The 17,664-nt window shown below is 61.0% G+C and overlaps 4 protein-coding genes across 4 annotated transcripts in view; 3 read left to right on the forward strand and 1 right to left on the reverse strand.

The window, feature by feature from the left end:
• The first annotated feature begins 28 nt into the window (after positions 1–28).
• ANKLE1 (ankyrin repeat and LEM domain containing 1) lies at positions 29–3,938 on the forward strand. The gene is made up of 7 exons (XM_010563298.1): positions 29–118; positions 290–392; positions 492–2,668; positions 2,774–2,961; positions 3,064–3,223; positions 3,320–3,449; positions 3,766–3,938. Exons 1-7 carry the CDS (start codon positions 29–31, stop codon positions 3,936–3,938), a joined length of 3,021 nt encoding a protein of 1,006 aa, XP_010561600.1.
• A 2,473-nt stretch (positions 3,939–6,411) lies between these two features.
• On the reverse strand, positions 6,412–8,637 carry ABHD8 (abhydrolase domain containing 8). Its single transcript, XM_010563203.1, has 4 exons — positions 7,883–8,637; positions 7,081–7,251; positions 6,686–6,902; positions 6,412–6,561 (listed from the first exon to the last, which is right to left on the reverse strand). Exons 1-4 carry the CDS (start codon positions 8,635–8,637, stop codon positions 6,412–6,414), a joined length of 1,293 nt encoding a protein of 430 aa, XP_010561505.1.
• A 7,392-nt stretch (positions 8,638–16,029) lies between these two features.
• On the forward strand, positions 16,030–16,924 carry MRPL34 (mitochondrial ribosomal protein L34). Its single transcript, XM_010563204.1, has 2 exons — positions 16,030–16,111; positions 16,347–16,924. The coding sequence occupies exons 1-2, from the start codon at positions 16,068–16,070 to the stop codon at positions 16,648–16,650; spliced, it is 348 nt and encodes a 115-aa protein (XP_010561506.1). The 5' UTR covers positions 16,030–16,067; the 3' UTR covers positions 16,651–16,924.
• Positions 16,925–17,426: 502 nt separating this feature from the next.
• DDA1 (DET1 and DDB1 associated 1) overlaps positions 17,427–17,664 on the forward strand; it is a 10,457-nt gene continuing 10,219 nt past the window's right edge. Inside the window, exon 1 of the mRNA XM_010563205.1 lies at positions 17,427–17,596. Within this exon, the coding sequence (XP_010561507.1) occupies positions 17,594–17,596 (3 nt within the window). The 5' untranslated portion in view covers positions 17,427–17,593. The remainder of the gene's footprint in view (positions 17,597–17,664) is intronic.

Consider the following 17,664-nt stretch of genomic DNA (forward strand, 5'->3'; position numbering starts at 1 on the left):
CCCCGGCCCCGGCCCCGCCAAGGAGCTGATGCCGCTGCACGTTGCCGCGTCCTGGGGGTGCTGCAGGTGCCTTGAGGTCCCGCTGAAGAAAGGGGGGGTCCCGGAGCTCCGAGACCAGGTTAGCGAGGACAGCTTTGGGGATGAGGACGGTACCTTGGAGGTGCTGCCTGGGCTGGGACCCTCGTCATCGGTGGGGTGGGTGAGCAGCGGGTGTCCTCCTGGCCCTGGCGGGGCCGTGTCACCCCATGGTGGCCCTGGCAGCAGTGACAGCAATGTCCCCTCCCCGCAGGATGGGAAACGAGCCATCGACCTGGCGCTGGGACAGGGCAACCGTGCGTGTGTGCAGATCCTGCGGGACTTGCAATATGCCCGAGGTTGGGCCCCCACGGAGGGTGAGGTCCCCAGGGTGCCCCCATGGCCGGGGCAAGTGTCGGGGGGCTGATCCAGCCCCCCAGTTTGGGCTGGATGCTGACTCCCATCTCTGCCCCTAGACCTGGGGGGTCCTGGGTGCTCCCTGTCCTTCCTGACCGAGGATGGCACCGAAGACAGCGTCTTCTCCCAGCTCCCTGAGGATGGGTCAGAGACCGGGCCCCTGAGCAGCACCCGCAGGTCCCAGCTGGAGGAGCTGGAGCTGGGGGGCGGCTGTGGTTTGGGGGAGCCCCCGCTCTGGCTGGATTGTCCCCCGGAGCCCCCTTCCCTCTCCATCCCCTCCTTCACCCCATGGCCCCAGGTAGACCCCAGGGGCTCAGCTCTCCCCCCACAGCCCCTCGCCTCCAGCACGCTGCTTTCGGCCGGGGATGAGCTCGGGGAGGGACCCCAGAGCCAGACCATGGGGGGAAGGATGGGGGGTCCCCCCCAGGCTCTCCTCAAGCCTAGCACTGGGGACAGCCCCTGTCCCCAGCAGGATTTTGGTCCCAGTGGGTCCCTGAACTCCCCCCAGCCCCAGTCTTGTAGCAGGGTCCTGGGGGCACACAGGGCATCTCCCGTGGCTCCCGTGTTCCGTGGTGGCCTGAGCAGCTGCTCCGTGGCGTGCCAGAGCCCGGGGATGTGGCACGGTGACATCCCAGGTGCTGCAGCTCAGCACCGTCGCAGTGTCCCCCGGGGACGAGCACTGGGCCGGCACTGGGCTGGGCTGCCCCCCGACCTGGGGACGGCAGTGCTCGAAGCTGGGGCTGGGGACTGGGACCGCAGCAGCCTTGGGGACAGCAGCAGTGCCAGCGAGCGCTTCGTCACTGCCGTGGAGACCATGGAGCCCACCGAGGCCAGGGGGTGCCCGGGGGTTTGGCACCGCCGCTCCCCCCAGCCCAGGGCAGCCGCAGGGTCAGAGCTGGGCGAAGCCCCTTCCCCAACCGGAGCTGCCACCTGGGAGCTGCCCCCTGCCAGCCCCCCAAATGCGGAGCGGGTGCAGAGTGAGGATTTTTGGGGCACCTCAAGGGCAGCCCCTTGCTGCAAGGATGGCTCAGATGTGGGTGATGTAGGGGAGCTGCTTGCCCAGCTCCAGGGGTGCAGCCTCCAGGGTTCCCCCCCCTGCACTCCAGGACCCCTTCCCAGCCCGGCCAGTCTCACCACTGGGGATGTCACCCCCTGGGACCAGGAACCCCACAGTCACCGCCACGTCACCCCCAGGACAAAGAGCCGCCTCCGGGCCTCTGCAGCACGGCTCAGTGCCTCCTCTTCCTCCTCCCTCTTCGATGAGACACTGGAGATGCCTCAGAGGCCCCCCAGGCTCAGAGCACCCCGGGGTGTCCCCAAGGACCCTGTCACCACCTCAGGGCGCTGCATCACCCTGGGGGATGAGGATGTGTCTAGCAGGGATGGAGAGGGGACAGGCTCTTTGGATGACACTGAGATCCTCCCTGGAGCCCCCAGCCAGCCCAGCTCGCCCCCAGGGGCCAGCAGCTCCCCTAGCTCCAGCCCCACAGTCCTGCTGGTCCCTGGGGACCACGGCTGCCCCCAGGACTCCCCGTCAGATGCTCAGGGCTCCCCTGGATCTAGCCCCACAGTCCTGCTGGTCCCTGGGGACCACGGCCATCCCCAGGAGTCCCCATCAGATGCTCAGGGCTCCCCTGGATCTAGCCCCACAGTCCTGCTGGTCCCTGGGGACCACGGCCATCCCCAGGAGTCCCCATCAGATTCTCAGGGCTCCCCCAGCTCTAGCCCCACGGTCCTGGTGGTCGCTGGGGACCACGGCCACCCCCAGGACTCCCCATCGGATGCTTGGGACTCCCCCCATGCTGCTGGCAGCCCCAACCCCAGGGTGCTGGAGGATGGTTCTGGGTGGCAGGACACCTTGCCCTTGGGGACATGCCAGCCCCCACGGCCCCACGGGACCTTCAGCCGCCTCCCAGCCCCTCGGCTGCCAGGCAGCACTGTGGTGGAGCTGGGGACCCCGGCCGTCCCGCTCTCGCCCACCGGCTGCGGCGCTCACCGCACCACGGACCACCTCGAGGATGAAGAGCGGGGACGGGTACCCACCAAGCAGCACAGCCCCAGCACAGAGGCCATCGCCAGCCCCGAGGACCCCACGGCCCAGGACGGGCGAGCGTGCACAGCACCACCGCGGCCCCTCTCGGATGAAGCTCTGCGCCGGCGGCTGCGGGCGCTGGGGGATGATCCAGGGCCCGTCACGGAGCTCACCAGGTGGCTGTACCTGCGGCGGCTGGAGGAGCTGGTGAGGGGACACTGGGGGAGGCCGGCAGGTGAGTCCCAGCGATTCCTCCCCACCGCTTGGCTGGCCGGTCCCCACAGTGCCGGCGTGGGACTGATGGTGCTCCCCGATGCCGGCACAGCCGCTCCAGGGCACAGCCCCGAGCTGGCGGCCGCGCTGCGGACCGGCTGTGTCCCTGACTGCACCCAGGATGAGCTGGCACTGGTCCGGCAATTTGACCGCCCCGACCGGAGCCGGCACTGGCGGGAAGGGCTGGTCAAGTCCAGCTTCAACTACCTCCTCCTCGACCCCAGGTAGGGCTATGCTACTGCCCCACACGTCCCCCATGCTGGGGGGGGCTGAGTGAGGACCCCTGGGAGGCATCAAGCCTCAAAGCTGGGGCTTTGCACCCTCAGGACCACCCAGAACCTGCCGCTCCGCTCCCACCGCCTGAGCCCAGCCGAGTGCTTCAGGACCTTCATCGAAGCCATCTTCTATGTGGGCAAGGGGACGCGTGCCCGACCCTACTGCCACCTTGCCGAGGCGCTGAGCCAGCACCGCGGTGGGACACGGAAGGTGGGATGGGCTGGGGGGCTTGGGACCATGGTGATGGGCATGGGGGGCTGCATTGGGGAGCTCGAGGCCATGGTGATGGTGCCTCCTGTCCTGTAGGGTTGCCCCAAGGTGCGGCGCATCCTGGAGATCTGGGCGAGCGGGCAGGGCGTCATCTCTGTGCACTGCTTCCAGAACACTGTCCCGGCAGAGGCTTACACACGGGAGGGCTGCCTCGTGGAGGCTCTGGGTAAGCAGGGCTGGGCAGGGGGAAATGGTGCTGCCCCGGTCCCCTGCTGCAGCTCCTGGCATCGGTTCCTCCATCACTCCGACTCCCTGCATCCCTCTCTCCCACCCCATGCAGGCGCTGGGGGGACGCAGCCCATCCTGGGGCACACGGGGACTTTGGGGTCCCTGGTTGCCAGCACAGGGTCTGGACACGATCCCCCAAACCCCCATCTTCTACGGGGAAAAAACTGCCTGGGGTGGGGGGCTGCCTCCATCCCTGTGGATGCTGATGGGGAGCAGGGGGCCGGGTCTGTGGGTGCTGACCCTGTCCCCTGCAGGGCTGCAGACCATCACCAACCAGAGGAAAGGGAACTGCTACGGTGTGGCGGCAAGCTGGCCAGCGGACCAACGCCGGCGCCTGGGTGTTCACATGCTGCACAGGGCCATGCGCATCTTCCTGGCCGAGGGTGAGCGGCAACTCCGGCCGGCGGACATCCAGGGTGGGCGCTGAGCACCCTGGGGTGCTGGGGGGCACCCCCTGCCTGCACCTCCCCTCTACCCTGTCCAAGGAGGCAGCTGCACTCTGGGTGCGGGTTTTATGTCGTGAACACTGGCTAGAATTTTTCTATTTTTGTATTTCTCTAAAGGGTGACAAATAAATCACTGCAGGCCTTCTTTTGCTAAGAAATCCAAGCTGTATGTGATTTCTGGCTTCGATTCCCTGCTCTGCCGTGCTCCTAGGACAGACCCCGTGCCCGGCACATCTCTTCCGATCATCGAGTCAGACACGGCTGAGAATATAACACGGCTTTACTGTATGAAATGGCACTAACACAGCGCGTGGCTCAGCGGCGGGGTTATGGTGCGTGGTTTGCCTTGGTCTTAGCACAAGCGATGTGGGTACAAGCGGCACAGACTCCATGGCAAACAGAGGTTGAAGAGCTGTGGCCCGCAGCTGGGCACCGACAGTTGCCTGGAGCCGGCTGGGGGGTCACGGCAGGGGCAGAGCCGTGTTTTGGGGTATGGTGGTGTTTCTGGGTACCCTCGTTGCAGACCCCAGCTGTGCTGTGGGGTCTCCCCTGCCTGGGATGGGGTGGGAGGGGTGTTGCAGGGGAAAGCTCATGGAAACGATCTGAACCCAGCGTCATTAAAATTCTCATTATGAGACAGGTTGTGGCAGCAGTGGGCAGGGGCAGGCGCTGGCAGAGGGGCAGCTCTGCCCCGGTGCTGGGACAGAGGGGGGCTGCCTGGGGACACTCATCACACAGGGTCCCCGTCACACCGGGGCTGGCTCTGAGGGACCCTTCCTCTTCTACATCGCTCAGTTTGGGGAGAAATATGGACTCAGCCTTGGGGAAGGCGCATTGCAGGTGGGTGCGAGCTCCGGCTGAAGCAGCCCTGCCCAGCCAGGAGCCCCTCAAGCCAACCTGGGGTGCCTTGGTGTGGTACCAGCCCCATTTGGGGCGAGGGGGTCTGGGTGGGACATGGGCCAAGGGTGAGGTTTCCGTGGGACTGGTTGTTTCTTTGGTTTAGATGGGGGTAAATAAGAGGGAAACAAAGCAGGGAGCGGCTCCGCTCTTTGGGGTAGCGGGGAGGCTGGGGCCATCCCCTGAGCACAGCATCCTCCCGGCTCACTCGGGCTCCTACCCATCCTGGTGTGGCTGGGAGGTCCCAGACCTCACAACAGCACCTGGGTCCCCACTCGTCACTTCTCGTGTACCTTCTTGGTCCTGCCTGGCTCCTGGCAGCAGGATGCGAAGAGCAGAGGGGAGGAGATGATGGGACCTATGGGTTATGTACAGAATGGTATCAGCAGGTAACAAGCTGTTGTCCATTACAATCAGATGGTTGCGGTTTGCTTCGTCACTCCCGTGTTGCTCCAAGATCCCGTGGATCCATACAGGAGTCATCGGTAAGGATGGACACAGTAGCAACGGGATGGTGTATTGCTGGTCCCCCAGTGCACAAGGGATGGGTGTGATCCCCGTGGGCATGTGGTCCGGGAGTGGGTGGTGGGTCCCAGAGTCACGGAGGAGCTGGAAGCTGGGAAGGGCGACTGGATTGGAAGCTGTGGGAATCGCTGCATGGTGGTGATGGCTCCGAGCATCTTGAGGATGTGGCAGCAGGAAGGAAGCAGAGGGCTCTGCAGAAGCCGGTGCTGCGGTACCTAAAGCGATGGCGGTTGGGGACGTGACTGCATGGATGGTGGCATCAGGGACCGCAGGAGAGCTCAGGTTTGGTGTTGTCCTCCCCACCACAGCCAAGCCAGTCCCACCACGGCGGGGGAGCTGATGGTCCTTCTGGCTGTGCCCATTGGAGCAGGTCACCTCCTCGTCCTCATCTCCTGGCCAGGCAGAGATGAGCTGTGCAGGCAGACCCTCGCCAGTGCCAGGCAGGAGCTGCTGGATGCCATGTGTGCAGCTGCTGGCAAAAATGGTGGTCCTGTCCTCCCAGCCCCACAGATGGCTCGAGCGAGGCACTGCAGGGCTCGGAGAGGCAAATCCCGCTGCTGAGGCTGAGGAGCCTTTGGCTTCCCCTTAAAGCAATCTCAGCTCAGCTCCTCCAGCCCTGGCTGGGAAGGTGCCAGAGCTGACACACTCTCCCTGAAGGAACCCCTCCAAGTTCTTCCTCTTCTGCTGCAGTTGGGACCAGTCTCCACGCGGCTGCCTCCTCTCCATCCCCGGGGGGTTGCTGCGTGAGGAAAATAATACTACAAAGAAACAGGATGAAGACGCTCCAGTGGCTGCCATGCCATCCCCAAGGGGACGGGGACCAGGTCTGCCATGTTCCCACTGCCGGCCCCACGCACCCCTGCCTTGGAGAGCCTCTGTGCTCCGCCAGCAGCCTCCGACGCGGCCGGGAAAGAAAATTGGCTGAGCTCCCAGCAAGGACAGCCTCCGCCGCACCCCTCTGGTCTTGCAAACCCCTCTCCGCTCCGAAACATCTCTCCCATCGGAGCAGCCCGGTCACCACGTCCCGCTGCCTTATTTCTTCTCCCCTTGCCCGTCCCCAGCTGGCGTCTCGGGCTCCCACAGGATGAACTCGTGGAGCAGCGTGTTCACCGTCTCGGGACACTCCATCATCACCATGTGGCTGCCCTCGTCGATCACCTTCAGGAAGGCTATCAGCAGGATCTGGAAGGAGATGGCAGCAGCAGCAGGCGTCAGTGCCAGGATGAGGCCCTTGCCTGCATTGCCACGTGCTGGCAGGTGGACCCCAGCCCTCGCCCACCCCCCCCAGCCCCACTCGGTCCCTTACCTCAGCCATTCGCTGGTCCTCCTCCACCGGGACGAACTTGTCATGCATGCCATGGACCAGGAGCACGGGCACAGCCAGCTCCGCATGGTAAACCTCATCACCCTCCGGCCAGTACTGCCCACTCATCATGGCGCGCAGCACGAAGGAGGACACGTTGAAGGCATTGCCTTCCTTCAGCAGCTGCTTCTCTTTGGCACCCTGGCGAGCGAAGCCAGCCCTGCAGGACAGAGCCGGCACGGGCAGAGGGTTAGCCCAGCGTGGTGCCTCGGCACTGGGGGGACAGGAGCATGGGGGTTGCTGCTGGCAGGACGCGGTGTCCCTGCCCACGGTGGCTGGAAGCCAGGCTGGCCGGGGACAACCCTCCCCAGCGCCGTGGTGCTGGTACAGCCACTCACTTGAGGAAGCTCCAGGCCAGGCACGGGGACAGACAGTGCAGCACACAGGTGGGCATGTTGAAGATGGAGCAGAGGCTGGGTTCCAGCGCTGTTGGGCCCCCTCCGTTGATCATGATCACCTTGTGGACCAGGTCTGGATACTCGTGGGCAAGGAAGGTGCAGAAAGACACCCTGCGGGGAGAGAGAGACGTGGAAGCCATGCTCTGACCCCATGACACTGGAGGATGCTGCATCCCAAGGCAGATCCCAAGGATCCATGGCTGGACCCCAGACTACACCCCCTTGTTTGACCTGTGCTCCCCCCTTTCTGGTGCAGGGTAACCCCAGTCAAAACACCCAGCCAGTGCCCCCACAGCGCCCGGGCAGAGGGGCTGAGCTTGGGGTTTCACTCCTGTGCAGACCAAAGCAGGGTGCTGGGACCCACTTGGGTGCCTGCCAGCCTGGACCAGCCTTGTCCTTCTGATCTAATCCTGCCCAGCTCTGGCTCCCTCTCCTCCTAGCCCTGCTCTCTGCACTGCTTAGTCTCCATCTAATTGACTTTCTTGGGCTTACTCTATTTATAGGCTGTGCTCTGCCAACTTCCCTGCTGGAGGATGGGCTCTGGGATTAGCTGGACCCAGGGACACACACCAAGAGGATGTAGGAGATCAGAGCTGAGGGATAAACCCAGAATGGGAAACCCCACACCCCTCCTCTGCTTCTCAGCCCCTGAAGTGCAGGATTTGTTGGGCATTTGCTGCCAAGGAGAGGATGAGGGGGGATGAATCTAGCCCTTCCCTCCTGGGACCCCCTGGTCCCTTACCCGTAAGAGTGTCCTATCAAGATATTCCTCTTCTTCGCGTAGCGCTTGAAAACGGCTCTTATGTCCTCCGCCAGTGCGTAGAAGGTGTACGCGGCGGCAATTTGGGGAGCCGAGCTGCAGCCATGGCCAGCCAGGTCAGGAGCCACCACTTCGTAGCCCAGCTTGGTAAAGAAGTCCAGCTGCTCCTTCCAGATGTCCAGCGAGCCGCCCACACCGTGGATGAAGAAGAGGACCACATCGCTGTGTGTCCCTTTGCAGCTCGTGATCTGCTTCTTGCAGTCGATGTTGATGACTTTCTTGGGTTTACGCTTCCGACGCTTGCCAGGGGCAGTGGCTGCTTCCCGTGTGCCGCATCCTGGTGTGCCAGCGGGACCCTGGGCAGGAGCTTGGCCGGCCAGGTCGGAGAGCTCCAGCTCCACGGTGCTGTTGGGTTCTCCTGAGCTGTTCTGGCAGTGCAGGATCTCGGAGCGGACGGCGTCCCCCAGGTTCTCGATCACCAGCTGCCCGTTGCGGTAGACAGTGATCTTGCGCTTGCAGTGCACCGTGCCCCGCTCCGGCCCGCCGGGCTGGGTCTCCTCGGGTCCCTCTGGGGCTGGGCGGTTGGGCATGCTGTGCCTGACCCGCAGGATCCTCCCTGGCTTCACCTCCATGAAGCTGTAGCCATTGCTGGACTCAACGCTGTCCAGTGGCCCCACAGCGTTCGTCGTCTTGCCCATCAGGCAGCACAGGAGCCCATCGGTGATGCTGTTCAGCATTATGCTCCCTGCAATGAAGGCAAGAGGCGGGGGCAGGAGAAAGGGGCATTAGTCACCAGCTCCAGCACCCAGTGGGGACCTGCTGGGGGTCCTGGCTGCGGCACAGGGGACCAGGGACAGCCCTGTCCCCCCCGTGCTTTGCTGTCAGCCCTAGGCAAAGCTGCAGCAGAGCAGGCGAGGGCAGAACGTGCCTCTGGGGATGCATCGGGGGCTGAATGTGGTGCTCCCCAAATGCAGAGTCCTCCTCAGCCACCTGCAAATGGGCTTCTGTTTCAGATCAAAGATGGACCCAGCACTCCCCATCTAGCTTTGTCTGGGCCACGTCCCTGTCACCAAGCTGGTGTGATGTATGCATGCCCAGCAGAGATGAACTCAAGCGGCTGCAGACCCATGCAGTCCCTGGCACACAGCTGCGGGCCTCCAAGAAGGGATCTGCTCTGGCCGAGGGAAGCAACGTGCAAAGAAAAGCCTGTTTGAAATGAAAATGCTATTTCTGGCACCAAATATGGAGCTAAGGAAAGATTCAGCTATGAAAATGCATTATTTATACCAATTAAATATATATCTCTCTCTCTAGTCTAAACCACCAATACAAATAGCAAGAGATGGAAATTACAGGGACTGGAGATGAAGGTTTTAATTAAAGTCACTCCGCAAACCAAGGCTGAAAATAATGCAGCAAGAGAACCGGGGGGAGGTGGGCAGTGACCCAACGTCCGCTTGGGGGTGGGAAACCCTCTCTCCACATCCCCACCCGGCACCACATGGGCTGGGGGGGATGTAGCACTGTCCTTGCTGTCCCCAAGGCTCATTCTGTGACATTTGCTCTTCCAGATGTGCTCAGGTGGCTTTGCGAGGGGGCTGCGGATGCCGGGACCACCGAGCCTGGCTAAAAGCGAAGCCAGACGTGAGCAAAGGCAGATGTGAGGTAGGAAAGGGCTGGTGGCACCAGGGGCATTGGTGCTGGGACTAGAGCCTGATGCCATCCTGGCAGTGCCGAGGGGGGCTGAGGAGGTTCTTGCCTCCCCTGGCTGGCAGCCTGATGTGCGTTTATTATTGATGAAGCTAAACACGGTGAATTATTGATGCCGATGGGCAAAGAGACTTGGAGCGGGCGCTGCGCAGAGGGGCTGTCCCTGCAGGAGGGGGCACCGGCTGCCCCCCGAGCGGCGGCTGCAGGTACCCACAGGGGGAGGAGAAGGAAAAGCATGTTCCCAGGAGGAATTTAACATCTAAATCCCAGTGATGCTGTCAGGACCAGTCCCCTTAGCTTCCCAAAAAACCCCTTCAAGTGCATCTGGCAGGATTACAGGCGCTTTGCCAGCAGACCATGCAAAACAAAGCAAGGGACGGAGACAGGCTGAGAGCACAGGGCTCTCGCTCTGTGTCATTTAATAGTCACTACATTTGGGGAAGCCAACACCATGCTCTCCTCAGAGACTCCCACAGACCCCCAACAAGCCCAGTCTGGCCCCCGCACGCTCCTGGGGACCGGACAGGCTCTGCCCAGAGCTGCTGGCCGGCAAGGAGCCCAGGCACTCCGGCCCCAGCCCAATGCACGGCTCGCGGGTTTCCCTGGGAGAAACCAGTCTGTTTGCTCCAGGCAGGCGATCCGGGTAACGGTTCCCTTGGCAAAGCTGGAATGGCTTATCCGGGGAGTGCTGCCAGCTCTCAGGACAGCAGCCAGTGTTTGATTCTCGCCTGGCTCTGCTGGGGACAGTGGCCCGACTCCCACGCAAATGCCATGTAAGGCTCTGGGTGCTGAATTGTAGGGACTGGAAATGCAGCAAAGCTGGACTCGGGCGTTCCTTCTTGCTGCTGGCCAGGGATCTCCCCAGAGGCTCCCCCCGATATGGGGCATGGCAGTCCCAGCTCTCTGCAATTTGGTGCCTGGGCTCGCATTGTCAGTCTCTCTTCTGGACACAAGCACATCCACGCAGGATCTGGCTGCACCACGAGCTTTCTAGCAGCCCCCTGCTCCCTGCAGCCTGGCTGAGCACTGTGCCCTTTGCTCCTCTGGGGATGGACCCATCCAAGCTGATGAGCAAGAGAAGGAGGTCTTGGAGCCCTGGGAAGGAGAAGCCAAATCCAGACCTCGCTGGCAAGGGGCCGGTTTATTCTGCTGAGCCACACTTCCAGATGGGTGATGAGCCCGAGGAGCTGGGTACCAGACTGGCTGGAGCCCTGGCTGGAAGATGCCCAGCTGCTTTTGTACTGGGACAGACACACCACTGCTCTTGCCGTGCTTTGGAGCACCAGCTTGGTGCCAGGCTTGGGCTGCTCTTGACTCTCGAGCAGCTCTGAGCTGCTAATGCTGAACAGAGAGATGGGGCAGGCGGAAAATCTGAGGGGAGAGGAGAAACCAGGCAGACCCCGAGTCTCGCAGTCCCCATGAACACGACTGTGAGCTCTCCGTGAGCTCTGCCCATGGCTGGCAGGCCACATCCTGCACCTGCACCGGGTATGGGTCCCCTGGGCTCAGCCTGTGTGACCTGGATGTGAGTCTGCCTCTGATTTTCATAAAGCCTGGCTTTGCGCTGCGCCTCCATTTCACAAGGTACTAATGATCTCTATATGGATTATAAACAGGACTTCTGGCCAAACCGCCTCAACATTGATTAACTTCTCAGGATTAACTCAATTAGTCCATCCTGTTCATTTCCAGAATTGATTTGCTGGAAGGCTCTGGCAGTCAGGAGCTCTGCAGGCAGATCCAGGAGCCCGGGTCTGGGCCATGGAGCCGCCCTCCAGTCTCATCGGCTCGGGGTACGAGCCCGGATCCTGCTGCAAGAGAGGGGCTGTTCAGGAGGGCAGAGATGCCTGCACTCAGATGCACCCAGGCTGGAGCTCATGGTCCAGGACGTGGCAGTCCCTGCTGGGTATCAGACTCAGAAAACACCACCCGAATCCCATCAGCGAGCACATCCCGGTCGAGCCATTCAGCAACTAGGTGGGAAATGGAGGGACAGGAGGTTATGCGACTTGACTCAATGTCAGGCTTCATCTCGGGAGCTGGGAGGCAAAGTGCATCCGTCTCCCACCTCCCACGCGCCTCCTCTAACCCACCACACCGTCTGCCACGGCTGATGCAGCCAGAAACATCAAGGGATGTTCCCTCCGTGAGATGAAAAGGGCTGAAAATGAAACCAGATGGATGTGAAGAACTTTGCAAAGATGCTGGTAACCATGGCGACAAGCTGCTTTACCCCCCCCCCCCCCCACCCCCCGCCTTCCGCTGCCGCCCCCGGCAGAGAGCGAGATTTCTGCACTGGTTACATAAGGCCAGGCACAACAATGAGTCAGGCGCGGCGTGAACCTGCCATCGGCCTCTGTGTCCCGTGAGGCAGAGGACACGGCGCAGGCTTGGGAAGGTGGATGGCATCGCCCCAAGCTGATGCCCACATCCCGCTCCCCCCCAGAATCATGGCTGCCCCCAGGAAACTGCTCCCAGCAGAGAGGGGATGCTCAAGGGATGCTGGAGATTAATCCCGGGAAGATGATTTATTGCCCAGGTCCAGACCTCATCCCGGAGCACCCATGCGGGGTTCTCCGGCTTCACCCTCCCTGCTGCCACGATAAATAACCCAGCTGGGGAAAAACAACTTACTGACCTACTTCAGGCTGCAGTGCCTCAGATTTTATACAACTTGATGGCACCATGTCACAGCTGGAGAAAAACAGGACGAGATGCGATGTGGCAGGGTGGAGGGCAGAAAGCCCAATGGGGTGACGTGACAGGCAGCTGCATGGGGCTGACACAGAGCCCGTGGGGTGGTATATCAGGGCAGTGCTCATGCCGCATCTGCCCCAGGGATGCGACAGCGTGGCATGGGCACACTTATGGCCACGCCAGGACGGGCCAGCCAAGCTGGCTCTTCCCTTGCCATCCCCGCAGAGAAGAGGGTCTCCCCTGCCCCATACAGCCTCCTGGTTCCTGCCTCCCATGGTGGTCCCATCCCCGCTGGGTTGCTGGGGACAGCCAATGTCCCAAACGTCCAGGGTGCTGGGAATGACAAAAATCTCCTCCTCCTGTCCTGTGCCCGCTGGGGACACCTTGAATTATGGGCAGGAGCGTTTCTCCATGACAGCCCCCAGGGCAGCAGTGAGCCCACCTCTGCCGAGAGAAGTCCTGGTAAATATTTGGTCCCAATAAGCGAGCCAAGAGCATCGTTTACAGCAGGGGCAGCGCGAGCGGGATTCAGCGCCAGAGCCAATGGCCATGAACCTCCCCATAACCCAGCGAGTCCCATCACTGCTCAGCACCTCCATCCCCCTCCCTGCACAGAGCTCTGGACCCTCACAGGGAGTAGCAGGGACTTGATATCTGCTAATTCCTTGCAAATCCTCAAGAGGAGAGGTGCCAGAGAGGATCGTGAGATGTGCTGCAGCGAGAATCCGACCTGCCATAATAATTTGTTCAGCTCTAATCCCTTCCCTCCGGGGCTCACAAGTATTAATGAAGACACACGACACTCCTGAGAAATGGGCAAATATTATTATGCTCTTCCCAGCCTCCCCCGGTCATTCACTCTCTGCAAAGTGGAGAAACTGCAGCATCGAGAAACACATAAAGAGAATGTCTGTTTAAGCACTGATCTTCGATACACACAAGAAAATGTTTGTGCCACTTAGTCTCAGTCCTGCAAAGTGAACTTCCCTCTGGGGGAATGTGAAAAAGCCACTTCAGCTGGTGGCAAGCACCTGGATTTATTCTGCTACGCCTGGCTTCCCCATCCTGATACAATTATAGCAGCTTTATCAGGACAGTCAGGAGTAAGTAGGCAGGAAGGCTTTATCAGTCATACAAATAGAAAACCAAGGAGGCAGCCCTGAAATCCTCAGCACGGGCAGGGATGCAGCCTCCCAGGAGGGGGAGGACGGGTCCCTGTCCGCGGGCAGTGGGACTTCGCCGAGGGCCCCGCAGGACGCAGACAAATTGTATTCAGTCAAGAAACGGCATGGCAGGGAAAGCAGAGCGTCTGCAAGACATACGGCAGCCTGGAGCTGCGGCTGGCTGCCTGCCACACGTCTCTCTTTAGGAAGGAAGAAGACCTTGAGAAACAAAAGATTATGCAATGCATAGTGGAGTAACCTGTGCCTGACCTCCGCCACCGAAATCCCGCCTAACCCCCTCCGTTTCCCAAACCTCCTGGATTTCCAAGGGGATCGCCCCTGCTCCCACCGCATAGCCGCAGAAAAGCCGGTTGGATTCCTCCAGCAGCAAACGTCCTCCAGCAGCAAGCTGGAAGAAACCATTGCAAGGAGGCAGGAGAAAACCCTGCCCCCTCCACCGGGCAGCGATGCGTGCAGGTGCCCCCTCGATCTCCAACCGAAAATCCAAGCAGATTTGACACGCACATAGCAACAGCGGGTCTTCAGTCAGAGCCAGCAATCATTTACTGCAATTGCATCACAACAGAAGCCGTCCCTTAAGTTTTATTGCTGGGCAGCTTTTTATAACCCCATGCTCAAAGCATGCTCAATGTAACAGGGTTATTTAAGCGCAAGCAATGCCGTGCTGCTGCAAGGCTACCGTGTCTCCCCCTGCAACCCCATCTAATGCCTCTCAAATCCCTTCCCACCATCAGCTTCAAAAAACCACATCTTTTGGCCATTTTGCTCCCTGTGCAGAGCACCTTCCTCTCCTCTGCTTCAGCGCATGCCCTACATCACAGCTTGTGCTCCGAGTCCTCCGCACAAAGAGAGAGAGACCGAAGAGGATGCTCACCTCATTTATTGACAAGGATTGTCAGGAGTCGAGATTGCAAATGAAAGGCTTAAATCTTGCAGGAGGCAAAGGGGGAGAGGCAGAGATGCCCGAGGCGGCGGGAGCCTGTGCAGGATGCAGGGTGCCAGCGCTGGCAGGCTGCTCAGCTTTTCAGCTCCTCCGATTACATTTTTTCGCCTGTCTGGTGGGAAGGATGGAGCAATGCCTTCAGCTCAGCTCATCTGCTTTAGACCGAAATCTCTCCTTCCATCTTCTCCCCATGAGCAGCTTCATAACTGAGCTCGGGGGTTTGGGGGTGCTATTTGTCCTTGTAGTCTATAGCCATAGAAAGCCCCTTAAATCCCTCCTAAAGAGGAGGGCTCTCGACGTGACAGACAAGGAGACTTGCCAGTCAAAGCAAGACCCAGCGCAGCCCCGCAGCCCGCCCATGGGGAGCCTGCCAGGGGCTGGGGGAGCTGGAGGACTCGCCCTGGTTTTTTGCCCCTTCCAGTGGGATGAGTTACCGAATTCCTTTTTTACCTTTTACCGTTTTCTCACCATTCTGGTATTTGTGGCTTCCCAGAGGCCACGAGCGTGTCAGCGCCACGAGCGTGTTGGAGCTCAGCACGGGTGACCGTGCACCGAAAGCATGAACTCGTGGCCCCCAGGGACCGGGACAGGAGGACAAATACAAAATGGCGAATGTCTCTTGGGTTTATTTTCACAGCTGTGGGTTTGGGAGGGCTGGAGTCACATCCCCTCACCCTGCCGGACTGGCGGTACAGACTTTTGGTGGGAACACACCAAACCAGTGCAGAAAAAAACCCAGCACTGGTGCCTGCTCTTGGCAATACAGCTGGGCTTGCCTCCAGCAAAGCAATCTGAAGGATCTTTTCGATGATCAGAGTAGACGGTGAGGATGACTGAGATCCTGGGGGTTACTGGTGACTCACCCTCTGACCCCCTCAGCCAGTGGTCCTCCTCTTCCTCCTGCACCTCATTTCCCTGCTCTATAAAATGCAGATAATCACTTTCACCTACTCAGGATTGGGCAGAGGCTGAACCTTTCTGTAAGTGCCTTGGCACATCCTACATGCTGCTGCTCCTTATACATGTAAATACGTTAGAGGAGGAAGGTGATCAGAGTCCAATGTTGGTCCCAGCACTGGTGTAACCTCTGCCGGGCCCGTCACGGTGCCCGGCAGGGCTTCCAAAAATGGACACCTGTGCTCCACACTGCTTGTGGCGACAATTTTGGGGATAGCCAGAGCACACCCCTCATGGGTGAGGCAGCCGGGCAGGGAAGGAGGTGGCGGTGTGGGCCCCGTGTGGTGACAGGGCCCTGGGCCTTGCCTGGCCCTCCTGCCCCGGAGGGGCCCAAACGCCAGAGCCGACGCCAGCAGAACCGTCCTGGCAAGGAAGAAATTAGTCCTTAGAGGCGTTTTTTCGCTCTGTTGGTGGCTTGTGACAGGGACGAGCCCCGTCCCCATTGCAGGACGCCTCGGCGCTTCGCAAGCCCAGGCCGTACCCCGCGGCCGTTGCCATGGGAACAGCGCGGCGGGCCAGGCCCTCCCCAGGACTACAAGTCCCATCGGCCCTTGCGGCCCCTGTCCCACTCAGCGCGCATGCGCGTTTTTATCTAGCCGTGATTGGCCGGCGCGGAGGGAGCCAATAGGAGGCGGTGTTGTTGGGAGGACGGTGTTGTCAGGACGGGTTGAGGGCGATGGCGGCGCTGGGCCGCCTCTGGCCGCGGGCTGTTGGCGGCAGGTAGCGGCGGCCGCCGTCTGCCCGGGGAGGGCTGAGGGCGGGCGGGGTGTGGTGTTACCCCCCAACCCTGGGGAGTGGGGGGCGAGCGGGCCCTGGGCTGGGGGAGGGACGCGACAGGGTCAGCCCCCTCCCTCACGGCTGAAAAAAAGCCCTTTATTTTCCTGTCAGCAGCAGCACCCCACTCTCCTCACTTCTCTGTGTTTTTTTGTTTGTTTTTTTTTCCTTTTTCCTGAAGATTTTTCCTACTGCAGCAAGCTGCAGCCTGCCCTTTCCAGCTCCGAACAGCCTCGGTTCTCTCAAGTTCCCTGGAGCTGCCTCTTAGAAGCCATCTGTCCTTCAAGCCTGCACGCATCGGTGCCGGCCTGGCGTCTTCCTGGAACCACCAACAAATCCGCACAAAAGCGCGTGGGAACGAGTATCAGCCCAACAACCGCAAGCGCAAGCGAACCCACGGCTGGATCAAGCGCATCAGCACACCAGGCGGCATCGAGGTTATCCTCCGACGCATGCTGAAGGGCAGAAAGTCCCTGAGCCACTGAAAGCTCTGCCCGCAAGGTGGATGTAGTGCGAGGCGAGCCCAAATCGAGACCCCGTCGAGCTGCCACGGCTTCGGAATTGAGCCAGCGCGAGGGTCTGTGCCGAGCGGCGGCGACCGACCGTCCCTCTCCTGTCGGGAATGTGTGGGGAACGGCGCCGGCTTGAGGCTGGCCTCCGAGGGCTTTGTTTAATGGCCTGCTTTTTAAATCATAAAATTGTTGCCGCTTTGTAGATGTGATTCAAAGATAAACTTGTGAAAACACGAGCTGTAATTAAAGCCTCAGCAACTTGCCTTGAACTTCCGGCACTAATTGTTAATGCGATGCTTAACGGGGAGAGGAAAGCGGGCTTGTTCAGGGGGGTCGTGGCTGCTAGGGAGCCTTCAGAAGGATGGCATGAGCGTGGAATTGGGGCTGAGGGTGTAAGGAATTTGGGGTTTAGTTCGTGTTGGTGAGGCCAGCAGCGTCTCTGCCTGCTCCGCTCCCCCGTCCTCCCTGAGGTGCTTCAGGATCGGGGTCCTGGTTCTGGACTGGGGAGGGCGTGGAGGTTAGGAATTGCATTCTCCTGGCCCTTGTTCTCCCCGGGCTGTTAATTGCGGTTAATGAACAGCCCCTTCATTAACGCGGGCCAAGGGGAATAGAGGCACGGACTACATCTCCCATCGTACCCCGCGGCCGGCGCGACATCCGGGTCCTCCCGCCTTGCACCTCCCCTCCCCCCCCCCACACCCCCGGGGCCTTCCGAGCGGGCATTTCCTGCCTCAACCTAACCCTACGCTCCTCAGCGCCGCGCTGAGTGACGGGCGCGACGCCCAATAAGAGACGAGGGTGGCGAGGCGCGGGCCAATAGAGACGCGCGGGGCGGGCAGCGGAGGCAGTGGGTGGGTTGAGGCGCGGCGAGCGGCGGGGGAGGGGCGGCTCCTCACGGCTGGTGGCGGCGGCGAAGATGGTAGGTGTCTCGCGCCCCCCGCCCGAAATGGCGGCACCCCCGGCCCGGTGCTGTGAGGGGAGCGCGGC

The sequence above is a fragment of the Haliaeetus leucocephalus genome, unplaced genomic scaffold (assembly GCF_000737465.1).
Source record: "Haliaeetus leucocephalus isolate CR32 unplaced genomic scaffold, Haliaeetus_leucocephalus-4.0 Scaffold164, whole genome shotgun sequence".
In the NCBI taxonomy this organism is placed as follows: domain Eukaryota; kingdom Metazoa; phylum Chordata; class Aves; order Accipitriformes; family Accipitridae; genus Haliaeetus; species Haliaeetus leucocephalus.

Coding starts and splice junctions, on each gene's coding strand:
- ANKLE1 (XM_010563298.1), top strand. CDS start 29: ATGCCGCTGCACGTTGCCGCGTCCTGGGGGTGCTGCAGGTGCCTTGAG. Junction 2,669..2,773: donor ACCTGCGGCGGCTGGAGGAG/CTGGTGAGGGGA, acceptor CTGATGGTGCTC/CCCGATGCCGGCACAGCCGC. Junction 3,450..3,765: donor CTGCCTCGTGGAGGCTCTGG/GTAAGCAGGGCT, acceptor TGTCCCCTGCAG/GGCTGCAGACCATCACCAAC.
- ABHD8 (XM_010563203.1), bottom strand. CDS start 8,637: ATGCTGAACAGCATCACCGATGGGCTCCTGTGCTGCCTGATGGGCAAG. Junction 6,903..7,080: donor CTGGCCTGGAGCTTCCTCAA/GTGAGTGGCTGT, acceptor TCTGTCCTGCAG/GGCTGGCTTCGCTCGCCAGG. Junction 6,562..6,685: donor AGGACCAGCGAATGGCTGAG/GTAAGGGACCGA, acceptor ATCTCCTTCCAG/ATCCTGCTGATAGCCTTCCT.
- MRPL34 (XM_010563204.1), top strand. CDS start 16,068: ATGGCGGCGCTGGGCCGCCTCTGGCCGCGGGCTGTTGGCGGCAG. Junction 16,112..16,346: donor CCGCGGGCTGTTGGCGGCAG/GTAGCGGCGGCC, acceptor TTTTTCCTGAAG/ATTTTTCCTACTGCAGCAAG.